Source organism: Hyla sarda, chromosome 5 (assembly GCF_029499605.1).
Source record: "Hyla sarda isolate aHylSar1 chromosome 5, aHylSar1.hap1, whole genome shotgun sequence".
NCBI classification, from domain to species: Eukaryota; Metazoa; Chordata; class Amphibia; order Anura; family Hylidae; genus Hyla; species Hyla sarda.
The window spans coordinates 162,588,273-162,615,480 of NC_079193.1; the positions used below are offsets into that span (position 1 = coordinate 162,588,273).

General features: G+C 43.3%; 1 protein-coding gene across 9 annotated transcripts in view; it reads right to left on the bottom strand.

Annotated features, from left to right (window-relative positions):
• The window catches only part of ULK4 (unc-51 like kinase 4), an 819,452-nt gene that overhangs the window by 691,648 nt on the left and 100,596 nt on the right, over positions 1-27,208 (bottom strand). For all 9 annotated transcript variants that reach the window (XM_056520600.1, XM_056520601.1, XM_056520598.1 and 6 more), the window contains 3 exons: positions 14,105-14,280; positions 6,472-6,518; positions 810-888 (listed from right to left, as the gene is read on the bottom strand). In XM_056520600.1, coding sequence (XP_056376575.1) covers positions 810-888; positions 6,472-6,518; positions 14,105-14,280 — 302 coding nt within the window. The remainder of the gene's footprint in view (positions 1-809; positions 889-6,471; positions 6,519-14,104; positions 14,281-27,208) is intronic.

The window sequence follows — 27,208 nt, forward strand, 5'->3', positions numbered from 1 at the left end:
ATAGACAATGGATGGAGTGTATGAAGACCCACCTCTCCATTCTGCTGGGTGAGTCAGGTTCCTCTTATATATATTTATTTACTAAAAACCTGGCACACCCCATTAATTACATAATTTTGAATCTATTCAGGTTAAAGGGTTACTCCGCTCTCCAGCGTTCGGAGCTCAATGTTCCAAATGCTGGGTGCGGGCATCCGTGTTCAGGCCCGCCCTTCCTATAGACTTTCATTGAGGGGGCAGGGCATGATGTCAGGGGGCTGTGACGTCGGCGGATGTGAACACGGAAGCCCACACCAAGCATTCGGAACATTGAGTTCCGGACGACGGGGAGCAGAGTAACCCTTTAAAGATTAAAGAAAACGATATTCAGGTTTTATACACAAAGTACTTCTCACCACTCCAAATTGCAGACTGAGCCAGATAGTCAAAATATAATGTTGATACTGTCATACTAGTTGCAAAAGTTTTAAGCAAGCCCCATGGACAGTATGATAATCAATATTAAAGTACATTTTAACTGGTATACACGTCACCTATTCAGCAGTTTGGAGGGGAGAAAACTGCTGAAAAACTGTTTAAACACAGCGGTATGTCTACTTCATGTCTTAAGGACCTGCAGGAAGGAATAAACAAAAAGAGAGAATTCCCTGCTCTAGACATAATGCGGTGTATCAGTGCTTCTTTAAGAACAACACAGCTGTAGTTTTCTATTTCATAATATTTGTTCTTAAAATTTTTATTCTTGAAAGAACTTTTCATTGTAAAAGGCCACAATTAACTGAACAGTAATCTTAGAAAATGAAATTTACCTCTATGACAGGAACATTTTCGTTAAGCTCTGATGTGTGTGCAGCCAATAAGCCAATGACCCTCACCACCTTAGCACGTCTGTAAGAAGGAAGACAAACCAGCTTAATGGCAACAATTAGTAAGGTCAGTCCGAAAAGTCTTCTCAATGATAGAAAAAAAATCATGGTACACAATGACGCTATGGAAGAGGAAACAAGAAAGGTGAAGCAAGGTGCAAAGCATGATTATGTAAAACATGTAGAAAGAAGTGCAATGCAGTAAAGAGAAACCAAGGGAAAACAGACACTTTTTAATTGTAAATATTTAATAGAAATCATTTTGATAATGTAATGCTGTTGTTTGGCATGATCTTTTCTTTCTAGGTAGCCCACCTATACACTAGGGCAGTTGGCTAGTAGGGGGGTTTTTACACACAGTAGAGGAAGTAACTAGAAACGGTCTAGATTGCAATAGATTTTTAATAGTGGCTCGTGTCCGTTAAATATACTATACTGTATTTTAATTGGCACACCTGTCTCTTTGTTAGATATATATTGTGATATATTGCAGGGTGCCTGTACCAGTATTGTGGACTCACAGTAAGAATGAATAGTATGTCTGTGAATAGTTGTAAATCGCTTCAAGGCTATAATGGTACAGTGGTTAGGGTGACCAAAGTTGATGAGTGTGTCAAGGTCTACTTGAAGAGCACTTCTATTTGTAGCCGCAAAAATATAAAACTATGTAAGTCACATATGACGGCAGTGTCCTTACAGTTTTGGCTCTGCAGTGATTTGAAGGGCCACGGTTTGGTGTTTTTGAGATACAAATTGGCTACTGCTAATAAGCTGTGGCTCAGCAACGAAATCTGCAATTGAGTATTTATTTTTTAAAAACAAATAAAAATATTTTATTTGCTGTCGTGGACCCTTAGAGTGTCCATCCAATGATGGTTCTGGAAGCAGGATATCTGTAAATTTCGCAGTAACTTTTTTTTTTCCGACTGGGGGAGGGGGGATGTGGAATTTGATAGGGAGGTCTGTTGTCGATTATATTGTTTTGTGTGTTTTTTGTAAATGCGAATAATATAAAATAATTGAAATAAAAAATAAATACATATCGCAGCAACTGTGTAGCCAGAAACTTGCCCCAAAACTAATGCAATCAGGAGGCTGATTTTCTGAAAGTCACATTGATTTGCATGGGACTCTTGGCACCTCATGGAGTTGGTCTTGGGGGAATTTTCAGGCCACAGACATCCTGCTACCAGGAGGTACGCTTAAAATGGTGTTATCTAGGTTTTAAATATCTCCCATACGGGGCCCCGGTGTGAGGTGGAATTTTCTGTCCTCTCTCCCCTGCTCTGTCTTCTTTCCTCCGTACATGCTCTATATAACTCATTGCTGAGGGGGCGTGGCTTATTTCTCTCATAAAGACGTGCGACCACGGGGCTCTGCCGGTCGCACGTTTGCATGGGACGCAAAATTCCACCTCACACCTCAAAATTTCACCTCACACTGCCGTGTCATGCGGTAGTTGGACACACACCCTGGCCGCCGGGGCCCCGTACAGGAGATTGCGATCTGAAACTTATCCCCTGTCTTTAGGATAGGAGATAAGTTTTCTTCTCTCGGAGTACTTTTTTAACCCCTTCCCTATTGGGCCATGCCCAGAAGTACTGTAGTTTAAGTTTTTTAATTGTACTGTTGTCTCTGACTTTTTCCAGTATTCAAGCTGTCAGAGGCAATATACAGGGTGGGCCATTTATATGGATACACCTTAATAAAATGGGAATGGTTGGTGATATTAACTTCCTGTTTGTAACACATTAGTATATGTGAGGGGGGAAACTTTTCAAGATTGGTGGTGACCATGGCGGCCATTTTTAAGTCGGACATTTTTAATCCAACTTTGTTTTTTTCAATAGGAAGAGCGTCATGTGACACATCAAACTTATTGGGAATTTCACAAGAAAAACAGTGCTTGGTTTTAACGTATCTTTATTCTTTAATGAGTTATTTACAAGTTTCTGACCACTTATAAAATGTGTTCAATGTGCTGCCCATTGTGTTGGATTGTCAAAGCAACCCTCTTCTCCCACTCTTCACACACTGATAGCAACACCGCAGGAGAAATGCTAGCACAGGCTTCCAGTATCCGTAGTTTCAGGTGCTGCAGAATGGGCAAAACAAAAATTGGAACAGGACCCTCAGTTTTCACAGAAGATTTTGTTCAGTGATGAGGCAAACTTTTATGTGAATGGTGAAGTTTACAAACAAAACCACCGCTATTGGTCTGACACTAACCCACATTGGATAGATCCCTCCAAGACTGTTGGAACACAAAAATTGATGGTATGGTGTGGTATATGGGGTACAAAAGATAGTGGGGCCATTCGTCATCAATGGAAACCTCAAGTCCACAAGGATGATGTGTTTCCCTCTTTATGCACGGCACGTTCCCTGAGTTTTTCCAGCAAGATGGTGCACCACCACATGGGTGTCAGGTCCGAGCATTCCTAGATGAACAGTTTCCTGGAAAGTGGATTGGTCGTCGTTGGCCAGTTGAATGGCCCCCAAGGTCTCCCGATCTGACCCCCTTAGACTTTTATCTTTGGGGTCATCTGAAGGCAATTGTCTATGCTGTGAAGATACGAGATGTGCAGCACCTGAAACTACGGATACTGGAAGCCTGTGCTAGCATTTCTCCTGCGGTGTTGCTATCAGTGTGTGAAGAGTGGGAGAAGAGGGTTGCATTGACAATCCAACACAATGGGCAGCACATTAAACACATTTTATAAGTGGTCAGAAACTTGTAAATAACTCATGAAAGAATAAAGTTACGTTAAAACCAAGCACATCATTGTTTTTCTTGTGAAATTCCCAATAAGTTTGATGTGTCACATGACCCTCTTCCTATTGAAAAAACCAAAGTTGGATTCAAAATGGCCAACTTCAAAATGGCCGCCATGGTCACCACCCATCTTGTAAAGTTTTCCCCCTCACATATACTAATGTGCCACAAACAGGAAGTTAATATCACCAACCATTCCCATTTTATTAAGGTGTATCCATATAAATGGCCGACCCTGTATTATAAATCACATGGTCTGCAAGAGGCATGCCTATGCTGCAGTGGGTGGGTGGATAGCAGGGTGGAAGGGATATACTCAAATAATGCTATCCACACCACCCTGGAGACTATGTAACTTATGACATATTGTCTATGACTGTATGGAATGTTGTAAAAGGTCAGAGACAACAACAAAATAAAAAGACTTGCACTACAGCACTTCCAGGTATGGGTCTCATGCATGAGAACAGGACAAAACGGCACACAACGGTAATAGAAGCATATGACACAGCATTATAACTTGGCATCATGCAAGGCTGAAGGTAAAAAAAAAATCCTGATATGCTACTTAAAGAGTACCTATAATCAAAAAAACTTTTTATATTTTGTTAATGTATTAGAAACAACTTTCTAATATCATGTGACAAAAATGTATATTTATATATCATTTAATAAAAAACTGACTACTAGGGGTCTACCTACATGCCCCCGGCTCATTGATTTCGGACTCATGTCGGCTCCACGCCTGTCAATCAGACAGGAGGGAGCAGTGCTGTGCACGGACGGTAGGCAGGCAGGATGGCTGCTGTGCCTGCCAGTTATAATAATAACCGCCTGCAGCACCGCAGAAATACAGTGCCCAATACAGGATCGCTGAGCCCAACACCATGACGCCTGCACAAACCCCCAGCCACAGAATACAAGCAGGGTTGCTTCCTATCTCACAAAGGCAGGAAAACTGAGTAACTAACCAGGAATTTATAAAAGGTAGGAAAAGGGGTTTTACAAATAATAAAAAGGTAGGATTAGAATCAGGAAGAGTCAGGGACAGATGAGTTCATGATAGGTACTCTAAGAAATTTCTATTGCACCACACCCTGGTTAGGTCTGGTGTGTAAAGACTACAGAAATTATACCATGGTCTCCACAAGAGGGCACAAAGAGGTCTTTTATATTTTAGTGGATCCAGCAGTTCCGTAATTAACAAAGCAAAATCAAAAACTGACAAGCAGAAGTCTGTATGGAGACAGCTGCTAGAGAGATCACATTACCATAAGAAACACACTGACAAAATTCTAGTTTTTGTGAAAATGCACATAAAAATGACACTGTATTCTCATAAATGGCGTTCTTATATTAAGAATATTACATGGAGTCTCTATATAATACAGTAAAAGTGGACGGCTAACTTAAAATTGTTACTGAAAATGTGCTTCTTTTCTGCAGGTCATCATTTCACGCTATTATTATTGGAAGCTTCCAGAATGGGCTGCTTATCCATTCCAGATCAGACACATTTTTGCCTTTTAGTACATGCAAATTTCAAAGCTATAACATTTCTTGTTCGGTTAATATATACATAATTATTATAATCTACATATTGCATTCCCCATAAAGTAAGACAGACCTTTGGGGGGGGGGGGGGGGGGATATTTAACACCCCCCCCGACAGTTTACTGCAGTTACGCGGTGATCACATGATTGCCAGGACGGGAAGAAGTAATCCATAGATCTTTACACTGAGGCTGGGTTCACACTACATTTTTCAACTACGGTTCCCGCATACGTTTTCTATCAAAAACCGTATGGGGAAAAAAACAGATGGAACAGTATGGGGAAAAAGTAAACCGTATGCGTTTTTAAACAGTATACTGTATTTAAAAGTGCATACTGTTCCGTCCGTTTTTATAAAATAAAAAAAACATACGTTTTTGAAAATTCTGTCCATTTTTAATGGGAGGGGTCTTTGGTGGGGACTTTAGGATGCATATGCGCATGTGCAAAGAAAAAACGCATACGGTTTTGCCGTATGGAACCGTATACATGTGCGTTTCCCATTGACGTCCATGTTAAAAAAAAAAAAAAAAAAGGTATGCAGTTGCAATACGGTTTTAAAACTGGAGTCAAAACCATGGTCAAACACGGTTTGAAGTACTGTTTCAAAACGTATTGCAAGCAAACCGTACGCAACCGTATGCATCAGGGTGCATACGGGTTGCAATGCTTTGCCTATGTAAACGGTTTTCAATACCGTTCAATACGTTTTCACTAATGAAAACGTATGCGGGAACCGTAGTTGAAAAAGGTAGTGTGAACCCAGCCTGAGCTATATACTCATCGCTCATTGAGCTTTCTGTGTGCAGCGATCAGGGGCAGCAATAAACAGCCGGCTCGCCACTCTTGCAGTAGCACTAACTCTATTCTACTTTAAATGCTGCAGGGACATTTTAAAACATCCTCACAAAGCACATGTATGTTTTGAATTAAAGGGTTGTCCACCTTTAACAATTTTTATTTTTTTATTAACTGCAGCGAGTAAATTGGTTAACTCACACATACTATGAGCCTGCTCCACGGCCCTGTTCTCTCACATCACAGAGCTCCACTCTGGCTCTGTCCCCTATCTCGGTATGCAGCCTGATGGCTAATGGTCCATACATGGCAGTCTATGGAGGGACATGTGACAAAATACGTCATTGCGCCTCCTCCACTGCCCCTGTGCGCCTAGCTTGAGCGCAGTGTATTACTATGGAGGACTGGGGAGCATAAATGAAATATTTCTTGTAGGAAAGGCTAAACAAAAGCTAAACAATACAAAATTCTACTTACATATCCCAGTTTGGTGCTCCACGTAACTGCTGTATAAGGGATGGGAACTGAAATACACATAAGACATAAAGGTTGACATCTTGTAAAAAATGATTGAAAACATCTACAAAGATATAACAGTGAATTTCCAGTCCATGTCCTTGTGTTATAGAAGAGAATGGAGAAATATTAGGTCAGTATTATTTAGAAAAATTACGCAACAAACAAATGTCATAATACAAATATCCAGTGGAATTGTCCACCATTAGCAGCAGTGACACTTATGGGTCACAAGAAAATTGTTTCTGAATTAACACCCTATATGTGAATAAGGATACATTTAGAACAAATGCATACATAAATGCAATAGGCAAGGCATATAAGGGAGCAACAGAAGGGGAACAAAAAAAAACTCAGGGAAGAAAGGGAAAAAGGAAGGAAGGGGAGAGATAGTCATATAATAGTAGCAATCAGTAATGAAGGAAAACTACTGTATTTTTCCTTTGATAGCGATTCCATAAAACAACATATTTTGGAAAATAGCAAAAAATTTAATAAAAAATTGTTCCTCTGGATTCACAGAACTGTCATGTATAGTAAAGCACCATCAAAGTCATGTAAAAGACATATTAATACGCATAGTTTAATAGCTGTTTTAGACAGGTTTATTATATTTGAAATGGGTACTGTAACGTCTAGTTCTGGCCACACATGGCTGTCACGCCCCCTCCCATAGACTTGCATTGACGGGGCGGGGCATGACGTCACACGGGGGCGTCCCCGTGGTCGGGAGCCAGACCCTCCAGCGCTTACGTAACAGGTGGGTGCTGCGTGCTATATTGCGGGGGTCCCCAACGGTGGGACCCTGGCGATCAGACATCTTGTCCCCTATCCTTTGGATAGGGGATAAGATGTCTAGGGGTGGATTACCCCTTTAAATGACTCTAGTTGGGCTTTTCCCTAGACTCTTCTCTTGCTCTGCATTCCAGCACACTATTTCCTGGTACCGACCTCAGCTAGACTGACATTGATTTGACCGTGTTTGTGTCTTAGTGAATCTCTGTTAGTTTGTGTGCTTCCAGCTGTTTACCGACTCCTACTGTTATTGTATTTTATTATTTAAAAAAAGCTGCCCTAGAACAAAGAAATAAAAAACAAGACCACACCAGGCACCTAGTGCATTATCCCAGATGATCAAATAGTAAAAGAGGGCTGTAATGGCTCACCTGGAGCGCAAAATATATGCGTATGTAACCCAAACTGGTGGGTTGAAGAATCTTATGTGTTCCCAGGAGTGCTGCAGAGCCGTGGGGATGTGGAAACAGGCCGTAGTCCGTCCACGTGATAAGGCTAAAGAACTAAAAAAAATCCCCCTCTAGGCACAAACTTCTCCGGATGGAATCAGGCAATAGAAGTTTCAAGATGAAATCAAGTTTTTTTATTTAACCAATTACGCGTTTCAGGTATACACCCTTCCTCAGATTGGTATGACATAACACTGTTCTGAGAAGATATATATATATATACTCAAAAAAATGGCAAAATTTGGTGGGTAAAATTACCATAAATTAAATATAATTCACAAAACAGTACAATATTAAAAAGGATAATATGTATTAAATACGATGAATAGATTAAAGACATTAATAGAAGACATTTTTTAATATATTGGTATTCCTAATTTTTAAGAAAAACAGAAGTATCCTCACAGATTAAATTGAGGCTTGAACCGCAACTGGATGTTCAAGTGATTGACATCTGGAAACTGGAAGATTGGTAATGAGGCTTGAAGGACATGGCTTTCCGGGATGCAGATATATAGAACAAAAGAAAGAAAAGAATGAATGAAAACTGCGAGGAGATAGTGAATAACAAATAACTGGAGATTTGTAATGAAATTGGATTAGAGAAAGTGATGTGATCACTATATATGTATAAATGAATGAAGATCGTGAATTGATAGTAGTGAACGTATGTCAAACAGTTTTATGAATGAGTGGTCAAAAGGTGCCATAGTAGCCAATAGACGGCGAGGACTATCGGATATGGTTTCACATTAAGAGGTTTCTGCTGGCAACCAAGTGTAGACTGTAGATTGATATGGGTTTAAACGGTAGAGGCTGGAACCAGAGGATTGAAGCTGAACCAGAAGGTAAGGTGGTTTATGATCTATGATTGTCGGTACCTTCGTACATATAAAATATCTGCATCCCGGAAAGCCGTGGCCTTCAAGCCTCATTACCAATCTTCCAGTTTTATCTGAGAAGATACTTCAGTTTTTCTGAAAAATTAGGAATACCAATATATGTTGTGTAATTTAAAATTTCTTCTGTTTTTAATGTATTCTCCATATTTAACCCCTTAAGGACTGAGTCCTTTTTCACCTTAAGGACTCTGGAATGCTTTTAGTTATCATTCTGATTCCGAGATTGTTTTTTCGTGACATATTCTACTTTAACATAGTGGTAAAATTTTGTGGTAACTTGCATCCTTTCTTGGTGAAAAATCCCAAAACTTGATGAAAAATTTGAAATTTTTGCATTTTTCTAACTTTGAAGCTCTCTGCTTGTAAGGAAATGGATATTCCAAATATATATTTTTTTTTATTCACATATACAATATGTCCACTTTATGTTTGCATCATAAAGTTGACATGTTTTTACTTTTGGAAGACACCAGAGGGCTTCAAAGTTCAGCAGCAATTTTTCACAAAATTTTGAAACTCTTTTTTTCAGGGACCAGTTCAGGTTTGAAGTGGATTTGAAGGGTCTTCATATTAGAAATACCCCATAAATTACCCCATTATAAAAACTGCACCCCCCAAAGTATTCAAAATGACATTCAGTCAGCGTTTTAACCCTTTAGGTGTTTCACAGGAATAGCAGCAAATTGAAGGAGAAAATTCACATCTTCATTTTTTACACTCGCATGTTCTTGTAGACCCAATTTTTGAATTTTTTGCAAGGGGTAAAAAGGAGAAAATTTTTACTTGTATTTGAAACCCAATTTCTCTCGAGTAAGGACATACGTCATATGTCTATGTAAAGTGTTCGGCGGGCGCAGTAGAGGGCTCAGAATGGAAGGAGCGACAAATGGTTTTTGGGGGGCATGTCACCTTTAAGAAGCCCCTATGGTGCCAGAACAGCAGAAAAAAAAAAAAAACACATGGCATACCATTTTGGAAACTAGACCCCTTGGGGAATGTAACAAGGGGTAAAATGAACCTTAATACCCCACAGGAGTTTCACAACTTTTGCATATATAAAAAAAAAAAAATTTAAATGTTACCTAAAATGCTTGGTTTCCCAAAAAATTAACATTTTTACAAAGGGTTAAAGCAGAAAATACCCCCCCAAAATTTGAAGCCCAATTTTTCCCGATTCAGAAAACACCCCATATGGGGGTGAAAAGTGCTCTGGCGCACTACAGGTCTCAGAAGAGAAGGAGTCACATTTGGCTTTTTGAAAGCAAATTTTGCTCTGGGGGCATGCCGCATTTAGGAAGCCCCTATGGTGCCAGAACAGCAAAAAAAAAAACCTACATGGCATACTATTTTGAAAACTAGACCCCTCGGGGAACGTAACAAGGGGTTAAGTGAACCTTAATACCCCACAGGTGTTTCACAACTTTTCACCAAATTTTTTTTTACCTAAAATGCTTCTTTTCCCAAAAATTTTACATTTTTAAAAAGGGTAAAAGCAGAAAATACCCCCCAAAATTTGTAACACAATTTCTCCCGAGTACGGCGATACCCCATATGTGACCCTTAACTGTTGCCTTGAAATACGACAGGGCTCCAAAGTGAGAGCGCCATGCGCATTTGAGGCCTGAGTTAGAGACTTGCATAGGGGTGGACATAGGGGTGGACATAGGGGTATTCTACGCCAGTGATTCCCAAACAGGGGGCCTCCAGCTGTTGTAAAACTCCCAGCATGCCTGGACAGTCAGTGGCTATCTGGCAATACTGGGAGTAGTTGTTTTGCAACCGCTGGAGGCTCCGTTTTGGAAACCGTGGCGTACCAGACGTTTTTCATTTTTATTGGAGAGGGGAGGGGGGCTGTGTAGAACTGAATCACTGAACTGCAGAGGGAAGGGGTTCTGGAGGCTGAGTATATTAGGAATCCGTCACCTGAGGCCGAAAGGGAGTGGGCCAAGGCTCAGCATTCCTTGTTAGTCGTCCATATAGAAAGTAGAAGAAAAAAACAGGGATATGCGCCCCTAGTGAAGGATGTTTATAGGTGAGATGAAAACAAGTTAAGTTGTAACACTCACCTATTTTCGTTGTGCTGAGAGCACAACATCTGTGATAGCCTTAGGTGATGTCTCAGGTCTGCAGCCACGGTCCTCTGGAGCAAAGGTGATGTCCCAGCAGTGTAAATAACAAGAAAAAGGCAAAAGTTGGGCCGTTGGTGGCGCTGGTCCTGATGAAAAGAAAGCTCTGTAGACCCTTCTCAGTGTCTAAATGTGGTTTTATTAGCACAGAAAGCAACGCGTTTCTGGTCCGAACTGGACCCTTCGTCTGGCAGTGTGCATGCACACTGCCAGACGAAGGGTCCAGTTCGGACCAGAAACGCGTTGCTTTCTGTGCTAATAAAACCACATTTAGACACTGAGAAGGGTCTACAGAGCTTTCTTTTCATCAGGACCAGCGCCACCAACGGCCCAACTTTTGCCTTTTTCTTGTTAGTCGTCCAGAAAGACAGGGTTCAACTGAAGTTAGCGGATAGGGAGGCTGCTATGTTTGCCTTTGGTGATAAGAACGGTAAACTATTGGCCTATTTGACTAGGGCCTCCCGCCCAACAGCCTCTATTCCTTGTGTCATGAGAAGTGATGGGGTGGTGGTTACGGTTCAGTCTGAGATAAATGCAGTCTTCCAGGACTTTTATTCCTCCTTATATGCTGCCCCCTCGGTGCCCTGTCAGGGGGAGATTATCTCCTTCTTCCAGGGCCTGGCTCTTCCCTCGCTTACGCAGGCTCAGGCGGAGGCATTAGATGCCCCTTTTACTTTGGAGGAGGTAGCTCAGGCTATTAAGGATCTTCCTGGGGGAAAGACTCCAAGGTTAGATGGGCTGGTGGGTGATTGGTATAGGATGAATGAGGAGCATCTGGCCCCTATTCTGTGTAATTTGTTCCACTCTATTGCCGATGCTGACTCCCTTGCTGATTCTATGAGGGAGGCGCTCATCGTGGTACTCCCTAAGCCTGGGAAGGATCCAGTGATCCCTGGCTTCTATAGACCTATTTCCCTTCTGAATGTCGATATTAAACTTATGGCTAGAGTTCTGGCTACCCGATTGTATGGCATCATTGGTGCTATCATTCATCCTGACCAAACGGGGTTTATGCCGGGCAGGGCTACAGATGTGAATGTGAAACATTTGCAGCTTAACATAGCGGCAGTGGATAGGGGCTTTCCCTCGGGTGTGGTCGTGGGTCTGGATATCTATAAAGCCTTTGACTCAGTTTTGTGGCCCTATCTGAGGGAGGTGTTGGGGGCGTATGGGTTTGGCCCCTGATTTTGTGCCTGGGTTTGCCTGCTCTATGATAAGCCTAGGGCTAGGATCTGTACTAACTTAGACATTTTGGCCCCATTCTCTCTGGGTAGGGGGACGAGACAAGGGTGCCCGCTTTCTCCCTTCTTATTTGCGCAGGCGATTGAGCCGTTGGCGGCTGCTATTCGGAAGGACCCGAGTATTTGTGGCATACCCAGGGGGTCTATAGTTGAGAAGGTCTCCCTCTATGCTGATGATACTTTGGTGTATATGGCTGATGCGGAGGGCTCCCTGTTGTCCCTTATGGACTTGCTTGCCCGCTTTGGTGTAATCTCTGGTCTGCAGGTTAATTGGGCTAAGTCCTCCCTGATGGCTCTGTCCTCCTGGATCCCTCTGCCGCCCTCTCTCCCGGCTAGGGTGCAGGTGGTTCCTCGTTTTCGATATTTGGGAGTGGAGGTTACTCTGTCCCTGCTAGATTATATGACTCTTAACTTGGGGTCATTCCTGCACTCCACTGTGGAGCGACTGCACGCGTGGTCTTCACTCCCCCTTTCCCTGGCAGGCAGAATTAATATCTTTAAAATTATTCATCTCCCTAAGTTCCTGTATCTGTTTCACCTGTCCCCCGTTATTCCCCCTAGGAAGTATTTCACCTCGTTATGCAGTGCTCTGGGATCCTTCTATTGGCAGGGAAAGCCTCCCAGACTCCGTCGGGCCCTGCTTCAGGCCCCCAAGCGGCGGGGTGGATTAGCTGCCCCAGATACGTATAACTATATTCTTGCCTCTCAGTTGGTCTATGCAGCGTGGTGGATCGACCTGGATCTGCACAAACTCAGCGACAGCCCTGGCGGGGGCGCTGATGGGATCATATGAAGCTCTGACTAATACGCTTTACAGGTATCACCCTGGCTCCTCCTTTCCTACTACTCTGTTAACTGTGGCTAAGGTTTGGTCCGTGGTGTCTGATAAATTTCCACTGCCACTGGTATCTCCTAGGGCACCCTTGTGGGGGAACATTCATCTGTCCCACCTGCATGGATTACAGGAGGCCAGTTTTTGGGGTACTCATGGAGTTAAATTTGTGACCCACTTGTTCCAGGAGGACCAGGTTTAACTGTCCTTTGAAGAGATGAGGGAGCGCTATGGCATCCCCGTATCTGCTATGTTTAGGTATTTTCAGCTGCGACATGCGGTTCAGGCGCAGTTTGGCTCCCTGACCTTTACCCCGGTCTTCTCGGAGGTGGAGCTTCTCTTGGACACCACAGATCACTCCTGGGTGAGCATTTGGAATTTCCCTGTGTTTAGCCCTTCAGTGTGTCTTTTAGGGGTTCTTAATGACTTGATTTTCAACTTCATAGGACAGTTGTTGTTCCGTTTTCTGCTGTTTTGTGCCCGCAAGGTGGTAGTCATGACTTGGAAGGATACGTCCACCCCTCCGCTTTCTCGTTGGATAGCCTTGGTGAATAAGTATGTCCCATTATTTATGGCCCTTTATGTTAGTCGTAAATGCCCCAGGAAGTTCGATATGGTGTGGACCCCCCCGGCTGGTAGGCCGGGTGGACTACTTCAGTAGCTTGTTAGGGGAGGCTGCGGCTTGATCGGTCTCCAGGCGCTGGTGGGGGGGGGGGGGGGGGGGAGGGTACCGGAATGTATGTATGGATGTGTGCTTGGATGTTGGTTTATGTTGGTTCCCTCTTAGGGCCTCGGTATAGCCTCCATGTCCCTCATGATACCCTCTGGTTTACCCTGTTTTGTTAGTACTGGTTGATGGGGTGGGCTGGGCCCTTAGGGAGGTACTGTTCTTTCTGTATGTGTTATTTCGCTCATGGCGATGTTTGTTAACCTTATATGCACAAAATTTAATAAATACTTTAAAAAAATAAAAATAAAAACTTGATTTAATCTCCAAACTTCTATTGCCTAATTCCATCTGGAGAAGTATGCGCCTAGAGGGGGATTTTTTTCGTTCTTTTGCCCTAGAACTTAGAAGAGAGGGTTTGTCATCGTGTTTTTCGATCTGTCACTTAGGGCAGATAGGCAATAAGTAAGGTCAGTGGTTGTGGATGAGTTAAGACTTCATAGTTCCCTGCCCATGCGTGACAGGAATCTTATATTCTATAGATGAAGTATTAAAACAATAATATTAGTAAGAGTTGCTCACCATCTGGGAGTTGATAAGTCTGGTGGCCATTTCCTTATGTCCTGACACAGTGCACAAGTAGCAGAGTAGATTAAGCTTTGCCCTTGGTGCTGCTTTCTCAGCAGAATCCAGCAAGGAGCACAGTTGTGTAAGAAAGTTGGACCATTCTGGCTCTTTCAGGGAAGCAAGTTTTTCTCCTGTAAAATTTCAACAAACAAAAGAAGCAAAACAATAGTCAGGTTAGTTAGTGAGGACTCATATAGAAGTATCTTAACCCCTTAAAGGGAACCAATCATCAGATTTTACCCTATTTAACGCTTGGCAAAGCGTTATATAGGGTAAAATCTTTATTTTCACCATTCCCGGGGGATGCTCCTGCCCCCAGGGATGGTGAAGATATGAAGTTATAAACTAGTCACCGCCGCCGCCGTAAGTAGTCACCTGGGCGGGGAGCTCTTCTCACCTACTCCCGTTCTTCGGCCGGGAGCGGCGCCCCCTCCGCTTGATTGATGGGCCGCATCCTTGTTCCGCTCACTGAACAGACGGAGCAGAGCGATGACGCTGCCCATCAATCAAGCGGAGGGGGTGTCGCTCCCGGCCGAAGAACGGGAGTAGGTGAGAAGAGCTCCCCGCCCAGGTGACTACTAACGGCGGCGGCGGTGACTAGTTTATAACTTCATATCTTCACCATCCCTGGGGGCAGGAGCATCCCCCAGGGATGGTGAGGACAACAATTTTACCCTATATAACGCTTTGCCAAGCATTATATAGGGTAAAATCTGATGATTGGTTCCCTTTAAGGACCAGGCCCATTTTGATCTTAAGAACACAGACAATTTTATTTTTGCATTTTCATTTTTTCCTCCTTGCCTTCTAAAATTCATAACTCTTTTATATTTCCATTCCCAGACCCATATGAGGGCTTGTTTTTTGCATAACCAGGTGTATATTGTAATGACATCACTGATTTTACCCTTAAATGTATGGTAAACCCCAAAAATATTTTTGTGTAAGGAAATTGAAACAAAAATAAAATCTAGCAAATTTGTGGGGGGGTTCGTTTTCGCACTGTACACGTTGAGGTAAAAATGACATTTTCTTTATTCTCTGGGTCAGTACGATTAAAATGATACCCATGGTTACATACTTTTCTATTATTGCAGTGCTGTTAAAAAATCTCAAACTTTTTTTTAACAAAATCAGCATGTTTAAAATTGCCCTATTTTGGCCACCTCTAACTTTCTTATTTTTCTGTATACAGGGATGTGGGAGGGCTCATTTTTTGCGCCATGTAGTTTGTTTTGGTACCACATTTGCGTATATATGACTTTTTGATAGTTTTTTTATAAAAAATGTTGTTTTTTATAATAAAATTCTGTATTGATCATGGCATCTGAGGGGTTAATGGCAGACATCAGCGCGATCGCTGATGTCCGCCATTACCGGCGGGTCGGTGGCTGCTGACAGCCGCCGGAACCTGCTGGGAATGAAGCGAGGGCTGTGTGCTAAGTGACACTATGCAGCGCCGTACATTTACGGCGCATATGGGACCAAGCCCTTTTTAACCTTAAGGACCAGGCCAATTTTATTTTTGCATTTTCGTTTTTTCCTCCGCGCCTTCTAAAATCCAAAACTCTTTTATATTTCCATCTACAGACCCATATAAGGGCTTGTTTTTTATGTGAACAATTGTACTTTGTAATGAAACCTCATTTTACCATAAAATGTACGGCGAACGCAAAAAATTTTTTTTTTTAGCGAGGTAATGAAATTTAAATGAAAACCACAATTGTGCACATTTTGGAGGGTTTCGTTTTCACACTGTACACTTTTTGTACAAAATCAGTAATCTAAAATTGCCCTATTTTGACCACCTATAACTTTTTCATTTTTCTATATATATGGCGGTAGGAGGGCTCATTTTTTTGCAACGTCATCTGTACTTTTTATTGATACCACATTTGCATATATAAAACTTTTAGATTATTTTATTTTTGGGAATAAAAACTGACAAAAAAGCACATTTTATTTTTTACATTTACACCATTCACCGTACGGGATCATTAACATTATATTTTGATAGATCGGACATTTACGCACGCGGTGATACCAGATATGTTTATTTTAAAAAAATTACGCTTTTTGGGGGCAAAATGGGAAAAACTGACAATTTTCATTTTTATTGGGGGAGGGGATTTTTACTTTTACAAAATTATCATTAATAAACCCAACAAACAACACTTTTTGGTAGTGCTGTGCAAAAAATAATAATTCTAAGTCACTTGGTGTGTCAGAAATATGGGTGTGGCTTTATTATGGGTGTGGTTTACTGTGGGTGGGGTTTGTGGGGGGTGGCTTGTCACAGTTAAGTGTTTTTTTTTTCTGAATGATTCCAATATATTGTCCCTGCTGTAAGGAACTTACAGTGAGGACAATACAAAGAGAGGGGATTGCCCACAACAGCCAAAAGTATTTGTTTAGCATGGATAAGCATTTTAATTCAGACCCCAGAATCAGACCCCACCATAACACAAACCCCAGAATCAGACACCTGTGTCACCGCCCTGCATAATACAGACCCCACCATAATACAGACCCCAGAATCAGACCCCACCATAATACAGACCCCAGAATCAGACCCCACCATAATACAGATGCCAGAATCAGACCCCACCATAACACAAACCCCAGAATCAGACACCTGTATGACCACCCTGCATAATACAGACCCCACCATAATACAGATCCCAGAATCAGACCCCACCATAATTCAGACCCCAGAATCAGACTACACCATAATACAGACCCCAGAATCAGACCCCAGTATTACTGCCCTGCATAATACAGACTCCAGAATCTGACCCCATCATAACTCAGACCCCAGTATCGCCAAAATAAACTCCAGAATCAGACCCCAGTATCACCGTCCTGTATAATACAGACCCCAGAATCACCGCCCTGCATATTACAGTCCGCAGAATCAGACACCAGTATCACTGCCCTGCATAATCTGTAGTTGACTGTTATTGGGATCTGTAGATGATACACTGTTATTGCGGGATCTGTGGATAACACACTTATGGGGGGTGGGGATCTCTGGATGATGCATTTATGAGGGATCTTAAGATGATACACCTTTGTGGGATATGTAAATCACACACTGTTATGGGGGTTCCTTAGATAACACACTTATAGGGGGATCTGTGAATGACACACTTACGGGGGAGCTGTGAATGACACACTTATGGGGGAGCTGTGAATGACACACTTATGGGGGAGCTGTGAATGACACACTTCTGGGGGAGCTGTGAATGACACACTTCTGGGGGAGCTGTGAATGACACACTTCTGGGGGAGCTGTGAATGACACACTTCTGGGGGAGCTGTGAATGACACACTTCTGGGGGAGCTGTGAATGACACACTTCTGGGGGAGCTGTGAATGACACACTTCTGGGGGAGCTGTGAATGAACACTGGAGGAATCTGTAGATAACAGTTATGGGGATCTATAGACTGACAGAGACCAGAGCCTGTCTCTGGAGCAGGAAAGCTGCGTCAGGAGCTGAGCGGAGTGTATTACACCGAAACACATAGGAGACTTACCGGTCTGTAGTAGAGACCTGTGGTACAGAGCACAGAGCGATCCCCCCTCCATGCTGCCAACAGACAGCGAGGACAGCAGCTGAAAGGTGACAGGGGAGGAAAAGAGAGAGAACTCTCTCACTTTCTGAAGTTGTTCCCAGCGTAGTACAGCAATAACCGGGCCGGAAGAGGGAGGGACACATCTTCCTTCCCTGGCTGGATCTTTTAGCAGCCGTTTAAAGTGATGGTGTCCTGGGACTGCCTGCAGGTTGGCACTCGCACGTGTGCCACCCATACGCATCCCACGTGCCATGAGTTAATGTGTGCCAGGGGTTGCCGACCCCTGGTCTAAAGCAAAGTCTGCTTAGCAGACAACCACTTTAAAGGGGTACTACGCCCCTAGACATCTTATCCCCTTTCCAAAGGATCGTGGGGGACCCACCGTTGGGGACCCCCACGATCTCTCCTGCAACCCCCTGTCATCTGGAACACGGTGCGTGCTTCGCTCCGTGCCTGATGACTGGCCATACAAGGGAAGGAGGATCGAGACGTCGCAGCACCGTCCGCTCATGACGTCACGCCCTGCCCACTTAATGCAAGTCTATGGGAGGGGGCGTGGTGTGGCGGCTCTGTGAGCTGTCCTGTACATTTGCTCTGTAAAAAAGAAATGATGCTTGACAGACCTTTCTTTCTGTCTGGATTTTAACCGGACAAAACTGGGTTTGTTTAACATAGTCCTTACTCATGTCATGACTGTGACATTCCTGTTCAAAAAATTAAGAACTAGATTTTGGTATCAAAATTTATATTTTTTGAGTTTGTGTAAAGAAAAAAAAAAAAAAAAAAGGGGTGGGACAGAGAAAGCCACAGGTGATATCAGAATGAGAGATCACAGCGTGTTAAAAGGGGTTATCTGGCAGGAGTTTTTTGTCCTAACCATGCCCACTGTGTGGGCTGTAACAAAAATAAACCTCTATGTACCTCCAAGCACTCCAGCAATGCCTCTGGTGTCCTGCTCCGGTCCCGAGATGAGATTGTCTTCTTGAGCTGCAGAGTGACATGTTGCGACCAGGAAGCACCCGGGCTCATTGTATCATACTCCCCCTCAGCGAATCAGAAATACGATTGTATTGCATTGGGGACCGGAACAGAACACTGGAGACAGCAGGAGCACTAAAGGTAAGTAAAAGGTTTATTTTTCTTTATGTTACACACAAAGGGTTTTGAACCCCCCTCCCGCCGGATAACCCCTTTAAAGGTTGCCACGCCCCCTCCCATAGACTTGCATTGAGGGGGGTGTGGCGTGACGACATCACGAGGGACATAGCCGTGACGTTACAACCCCCTGCAGCCCCCACCCAGCGTTCGGAACTAAATGTTCCGGACGCTGGGGCAGTGGAGTACCCCTTTAAGTTTAGGTGCACTGTCAAAAAGGAGTTTAAGCAGCCTAAGATCCAATTTTTTATTTTTTGCTGCTCTGGAAGCCTTTAAGTGGAGTATCCCCTTTTATTGAAAAAATCTTAAAACAATCATATGTCAGCCTCCCTAAAGCATAAAAAGGCCAGTAGCAAGAAAAACTTACACAGTAGGGGATGTGGCTGATCTCAGGGGTTGGGCCTGATTCTCTACAGGAGTGGAGAACTGGAGATAACTGGGTACAGCGCCTCTGTGAGCTGACTACTGCTGGACTATCCTCCTGTAAGCCTATGCACTATTCTTGGTATAAACATAATTTTGTGATGTGGTCAGGATTTAATTGTCAGCTTTCCCCAAGTTCAGCTCCAGAGTGGGCGGACACTAGTTGCTATGATGTCTCCCATACACAGGGCTCAGGCAGAAGAGAAAAATCTGCACTGCTAATGTTCTTACACTCCGAATCAAGAGCAGGATTTATCACGTTCTACAGCAGTAGTAAGCTGTGCTGCTGTGAATCCAACACTAGGGTGAGACAAAACATTTGTTAGCAGCAGCAGCAGCTTACTGCAGCTACTCCCTCCTCTTCCTCATTCCCCTCTCCATAGAATAATAAAGGCAGCAGCTGTAACCTTAATGACAATCTGTCAAAAGTGCTGAGTATCTGATCACTCAAGTCACTCAAGTAAACTGAGCAAAAATGTTGCTGTTCATTACAATGAGAAGTTGTGTTCTATTGACAGCAGATGCAGGGTATTTCTCAATGGGGTACTGCCCAATTGGCGCAGAAAACAGATACTATGAAAATGTTGATAATGGAGTCCTTTTTTTATGTTAAAAAAACAAAGAAGGGGAAATTATCATTGTATGAGTAAATCAAGCTACTTTTTCCAGTGTTCGCCATGCATACATAATGCACACCTGCACCAAATTAATCAAAATGGTGCATGTTCTACTTTGCTCTAAGTTTCAAAGTGCGGTCCCGACTGAAGTGAAATTGTGCAGAAATGTGTGAATTTTTGAACTGTCGCATTTGATTAATCATCTATCACTGCAAAATTCAAAGCAAATTTGAATAAATATTAAGGAGTTTTACTAAAATAATTTGAAAAAAGATGTACAGCAAAAAAAAAAAAAAAAAAAAAAGTATCCCCTATTTGTACAGGGCCCCGGTTCTGCTTATCCCCATTTCATACCCAGCATGTCAGCTGGTTGAAACACGACCCCTTCCATTCATCCCTATGGAAGAGGTGGAGACACATGAACGTTGTGTCTCCGCCTCTCCCATTTAGAAGAATTAAGGCGTGTTTCAACCAGTTGACATTTTGAGTGCAAAATGTAATTGATAGGAGCAGAGCCGGGGCCCCGTACGGGAGATCGTGGGGGGTCCCAGCGGTCTGATCCCCGCAATCAGAACTTATCCCCTATCCCTATCCTGCAGATAAGGTTTTTTGTTTTTTTTCATTGGACATCTTCTTTAAATGGTGTGGTAGTGATTAAGTTGTTATATTGTTACACAAAACACCAGAATCTAGCAATGAAAATCACTTCTACCTTGCTCTGCCATATCTTCAAAAGGGCTTTAAAAATGTGTGGTATTTGCAGGAAGGTATGGGCAAGCAGAAAATTCCTGGTCTGTGTCATGCCATCTGAATCTTTCAGATTCAAGAAGAAAATTCTTTACATTCCAAAGAGAGGCAAAACAGATCTATGATAAGCATGTACCACTTCATTGTAATAATTTAAAATATCCTGTAGCTCAGCCTCCATTTTCCAGGTCCTAAGAAAATATGCCATCTGGTTGTTTGATCACTGCAGGTTATGTTTCTCTACGCCAAGAAGATTTAAGGAGAAAGCTCTGAGCTTTGTGCCCCACTGGTGTCGGAGGTACGCTACTGTTATGGACTTGTCAGAGTACACCCGACGTGTATTTGATCCAATCTTTGGTCATTTGGAAGGCCTCCAGGACAGCTTGCAACTTCTTGTAATTTGAGGATAGCACTTTTAGATGTTGAGACCAGCATCCCTGCAAGTACAGCCGCAGATGCTTACTTCTGTGGTGACAATCACTGGATCTGGGTGCCATAAGATACCTTGCCCAAATTTTTATTTCCCCCCCCCCACCACCACCAATTCAAAGATCTGGACACCCCTGGAGTTAGCCAGAATTTTTTGTCTGGAGAGACCAAAGCTTTGTCTTGAATGAAACTGGCACCACTGGACTGAAAAGATGCAGGATGTTATTGAGCCTATAACTGGCATGGCATCCCTAATGGTAATTTTCTTAACTTGTCAAGTGGAAAGAAGGTTATTTTTTTTATTTAAGAATCATCCCTAAGAGCAAGATCACACGGGGCGCATCCGTTGCATATTTTACAAAGATGATGCGTCAACAGAAGTCGGTAGCTGTGCGTGCCCGCATGTAGTAGCAGATTTCTACGGCAGGAAATCCGCCACTAGGAGTGGACACACAGAGCTACGCAGCCAGGAGCTTTCTCTGCAGTCCCTCTCTGACAGCTGTCGGCGCATTCACAGTGTGAAAATCACTGCCGATACGCTCTGTGTGACCCTGCCCTAAAAAGGGACTGTAGCAAAATCAAACTTCTCAAAGTTTATCATCAAACCTAACTCCTGAAGTCTGATTAAGGTGGTTATGAAGCGGTTTCTTGCAGTTGCTTACAGTTAGTTATAGGCAGATCATTTAAGTAGGGCACCATCAAGGAGTTTTGGAGTCCCAAATAAAAGATTACCTCCACTATTCTCTTTTTAAAAGACTTGGAGCAGACAAGGTTCCAAAGAAGTGCCACTAACTGGAAGTTAAGAGTCTTTCCTCTGTAAGAAACTGAAAACCAGAGATACTTTTGATAGTCCGGACTGGTATATAGAAGTATGAATCTTTTAAGTCTAAAGTTACCATTACTCTTGGCATTGAGATCAATGGAATGGCTAACCTTAGAGAATCCATCTTGAGTTTCTTGTAGGCAATGTAGTTGTTGAGCCTTTTGAGGTTTATTATACTCCAAAAGGTACAATTTGGATTTGGTACTAGAAAGAGTGACGAAAAATGATCCAGGCCTATTTCTGATGAGAGGATGCAGACTACGGCTCCCAGCTGAAGAAGGCTCTTGATTTATACAATCATTCTATCTTGCAAGCGGGAGAAAAGTTGACTTGATAAGAGGATAGGTTGAGAATTGTATTCTGTACACAAAGGCAAGGGTTATTAAACACAAAGGACAATGTTATCTTCTCCCATTCTGAAAGACAGAACCCTAGTCGTCCTTCTGTAGATCTGGCATTACTGTTTTTTGGGGGCATGGCTGGGGTTAGGCAAAAAGTCCTTACTTCTTCCCCCTTTCGAGTAGTTCCACATTCCTTATTTGCCCTTATTCCTTGGAGTTGTTTCTACAATGTCGGAGCTGTGTAGATGGGGAGGGGATTTGTTACAGTGTGCCAGCTCAGTATTAAGGAGATTACACGAGGAGGACAGCTGACAGCTCAGTGACACACAGTGAGGAAGGAAGTTTACTTATGTACATTAAGGGCAAGAGAGGGACACTGCCTGAGAGAAGATGGAAATTCAGTGTGATCTGATATAAGCAGCGGACTTTAAAAGAAATACAGGAAGCTAGACACATAAAAGTTATATGTATATGATCAAGATGAGGTGCTGAGAAACATAACTTTTTTTTTCCTGTGATATGATAGGTACGCTTTAAGATATATATGCTCACCACAATATAATTTAAGATATATATGCTCTCCTCCCATATGGTTTGTTTTAAAATTGGACCCCCCATAAGTGGGAGCAGGAATTCCCACACCCCTCGCACCTCTAGGCGGAGCCATGTTAGGGGAAGGAGTATAAAATGTCCCTGCATCATGTAGGCGGGGCGTACGTGACGTTTGCGGAAGGACGTCGGCAGTTGGTCCGGTTCTCTGAGCGGGGCCATGTGTGTATGGTGCAGCAGAGGATGAGCGTAGCCGTTCGAGATAGCGTCAGGAGTGGTTCAGTAAGCGCCGGCTTGGTGAGCCTGCTGGTCTGCACAGCTGGTGCTCCCTTGATAACCGCTTGCGGTCTACTGTTCTATCCCGGGGGTCTCCGGCAGGAGCCGCTCGCTCGTGGCCATGCTGCAGGGAAGGGGCCGGCGTTCCACGTGTCTAGCCTGGGACCGGCATCCCACGTGCTTTTGCTTACTATGGTGACGGCAAGCTTGGTTGCGGCGCACGGCGTCTGTTTGCCTCAGCAGGCCTGCGGTACCGTTTTTTTAAGCCGGCTGCAGACGGCAGGTGACGCTGTTGTAAAAAAATAAAATAAAAAAAGCCTCCACCGGCTCTGCCTCAGACCTGAGGATTCGGGAGCCCGGAGCGCATATGACCAGAGTATAGTATTGTCACAGCGTTACCAGCTCAAATTGCAGAGGGTATTTAGTGTTGTAAGGGGGGGGAGGGGGAATGTTTGCATGCCGGCAGCATTATATGCTGGATGCCCGTTCGCCCTCAGAGCCCCAATGTTGCATCCTCGGAGGTGCCTCCTAGCTTCTCGAGGCAATTTGAGCCATGTATTTATAGGATGCCAGTATGCAAGTAGTTCCTGTACTCATTACATACGGGTTGTAGTGTTTCCACGCTTTCATTCACTGCACCATTACCATAGATTCACTCATAACTGGGCGATCATTATTTGCAAGCCTGCATTCCGTGCATAACATATTACATATGTACACTGTGCATTTGCTGCATTTATACCGTTCATTACGTTCATACCGTGCAGTCACTCATGGCGTTTACCTGCAGTCACTTATAGCATCCACACCGTGCCGTCCTTTCATACATACACGGGTCGCTATCCAGAAACATATGCTCATAACTGTTGTCGTATCTAGCTTCGTACTGTCTTACCTTACACATAGCTCGCACTGGTCATACGCTCATGGATGCATACGGAGTATACTACACATACCTTCGTAGCTTTCATACTGTACAGATGGTCATAGCTTGTACTCTACAATCACAAATAGTGACACCGCACATACCTCTGTGCCAGTATACTTCGCATACGTTTAAACTTGCACTTAATATACGGTGGTAGTAGTCCACTGTGTGTACGTTTGTAGTTCGTAGTCAGCATTAATCTGTTTAGTCCAGTGATGTCAACATCACGCGTACATACTTCACGTCCACAGGCTTATTCAAGATCTGTCATGCCCACAGGTACAAGGTTTGAGTTAGATTGTCTTGTTACGGGCACGATGATTACACAAACTCCTGCCACATCTATAGGCACGAAGGTACGAAGGACCCATCTCATCTACAGGTACGATAGGCACGCAGAGACCGATCATGTCTTCAGACACAATGCTTCTGTTGATACCTGTCACGCGTTCATGTACGACAGTCTATAGGCACAATTGTTACACGAGTTCTGTCAAATCTACAGGAATGTGCATGACAAGGAGACCCATCATTCACTGCAGGTCTTCACTCCTCAGATCTTATTTATGACGACATGTTGGGCAGGTGAGGGTATGGCTCACTGTACAGTAGAGTCAACTCTTCAGGTAGGTTGCTTATCGAGGCTTAATTGGTATAGGCGTCATGCCAATGTAAGGTCATTGTCACCAAAGGTCGGTTATTGTGTCAGGTTGCGTATCACTTGACTAACAGTGGAAACTTTGCCACTTATTAGCAGGGACTGGAGTATGTTATGCCTGGTAAGTTTATCGGTTCCATCTTGCTGTATTTGTCACAGTAAGTACGTCAATAGGTTTGAATCAGCCGGTATATAGTCAGGTCCTGTTCCAGCGTCAGGCCGTCCGTAGTAGGCGGCTCTACCGTTACTTCTCAGGGTCAGATACTGCCAATTGCGAACCGGCAGGCTCAACTCTCTCTTGGTTGCTCGAGGTTAGTTAGTTCAGTTAGGGGTAGATAGATATGACTTGTGGTGGTGTGGGTTATCTTGATCAGGAGCAATGTTATCAATCCTATGTCTGAGTTTTTTGCCCTCTTCAGGCGTGACCTCATACGCGGTTATGAGCACAATTCAACCGCTGAGTTAGTCATTCTCATTGGTATAGGTTTAGGTCTGTCTGTAAGGTGCAATCTCAGGTATGGAAGAACTCTAACCTCTTGGTAAGTCAATATGCGTTAAAGTATAAATCGGTAGTAAACTCTTGCAACCACGTGCACGAATGAAAGCCTTGAGCAGAAGTGGGAAGCCTATCGGGCTGAATTTGTGTGAGGGGGCGGGAATTCCCACACCCCTCGCACCTCTAGGCGGAGCCATGTTAGGGGAAGGAGTATAAAATGTCCCTGCATCATTTAGGTGGGGCGTACGTGACGTTTGCTGAACCCTCCCAATCCTCCCTTATTCTTATCAACTCATCATAGGGCATGCCCTCTTCAGGCGTGCCCTCATACGCGGTTATGGGCACAATTCAACCGCTGAGTTAGTCATTCTCAATGGTATAGGTTTAGGTCTGTCTGTAAGGTACAATCTCAGGTATGGAAGAACTCTAACCTCTTGGTAAGTCAATATGTGTCCATGTATAAATCAGTAGTCAACTCTTGCAACCACATGCACAAATGAAAGCCCTGAGCACAAATAGAATAGAATTGAAAATCTAGGTACTTCCTAATTTGTGTAGGGAGCTTAGAGGTGCAGAAAACTAAAAAGAACGTCAGCACCTTCTTTTGTTTCCTGTGTGAGCTGCAGAAGGAGTTGCCTTTAGAGAGCAGAGCAGATTACATGGTTAGGGAAGCAGTGACTAAGGCATCTTACCACTCCCTCCACCCCACACACACACACACACACACACACACACACTCTACAACCCCGACAGGGGAATTTTTCAAGACGTATAAAAGCTCTGGCATGAACATCATTTTAAGTTAGGTTAGCCCACCCCACCACCGACAAAGGCAACTTACACCTAACATACACTTTCTGAGCACTCTCATCTAGCAAGAGCAAAAGGTTACAGGAAATATACCCCTGAACTGCTGGGTTAACATATTTGTATCTGGAACGCTGGCATCTGCGGTAAGGGAGGAAGCGGGTCAAGGGGCATAACAGCTGATTTGTTCCAATTGATAAGCAAGCCAAAGTAAGAACCAAAATCAGTAATAAGATGTATCACTGGGCCCAAATGTACTAATTGTGTCTCCTAGGAAGAGCAGCATGTTGTCCGCATGAAGTGCCACTCTTTCCTTCAACCCACGATACTTAAACCCCACCAAGGAAGGGTAAGCAACGAGGGCAGAGGACACCCCTGACTGGTACCAAGCTGAAGAGAAAATATATTAGAAAGTCGCCCATTAACACTCACTCTGGCCACCGGATCCCAATACAGGAGGCAGATAAATTTCATAAAATATTGACCAAATCTCATATGGTTCATAATCTTTCACAAGTAATTCCACTAGATAATGTCAAAAGCTTTGGCAGTACGCTGCCTCTTGAGAAAGTCACAGCTATGTGGTGAAACATGTTAAGGGGGCTAAGTTTTAATCGTGTGGAGAATACCCTGTATCCAGCTGAGCATGTACTGCATTCATACTTAGTGTCTTTTGCCCTGAATACAGATATAGAATGTTGCAAGGGAGGTATAGCGCCACAAGTTTTTAAACAAGTATGTAGTTTTCTAATATTTATTTATAATTTAGTATAATGGGAAATTTATGCCAGCTGAGGGTGGTCTATTGAAGTATAAGATTTAATTTAACCTCAATAAACTGATCTGTTTGTGTCTATGTTTCTCTTCTATCCCTATGATGCTTCCAAATGCTCTCAATAGTCTGTGTCCGTGTCTTTTTCCACAAGAAACATTTCTACTACTACTACTACTCTATGAATCCACTTTCTTAAAAGGCCCTGAAAACAGTTCGACTGCTCAGACCGCTATATGTCAGAGAGAAAAGCAAATTCCTCAGCTTCTGAGTCTGTTATCAGGTTATTTAACAACTGATTCTGAGGAAGTAAGTGAACTTTTGGGTTTAGATACTTACTGGGGGATGAGTAACAAGCTGCTCCGCAGATACAGAGCAGGAGAAAGCTTAGGAGTCCCCCACAGCACACAGCAAAAGGAAGAGCAAGATAAATGCTGTTTCTCACCATAAATCTGTTTCAG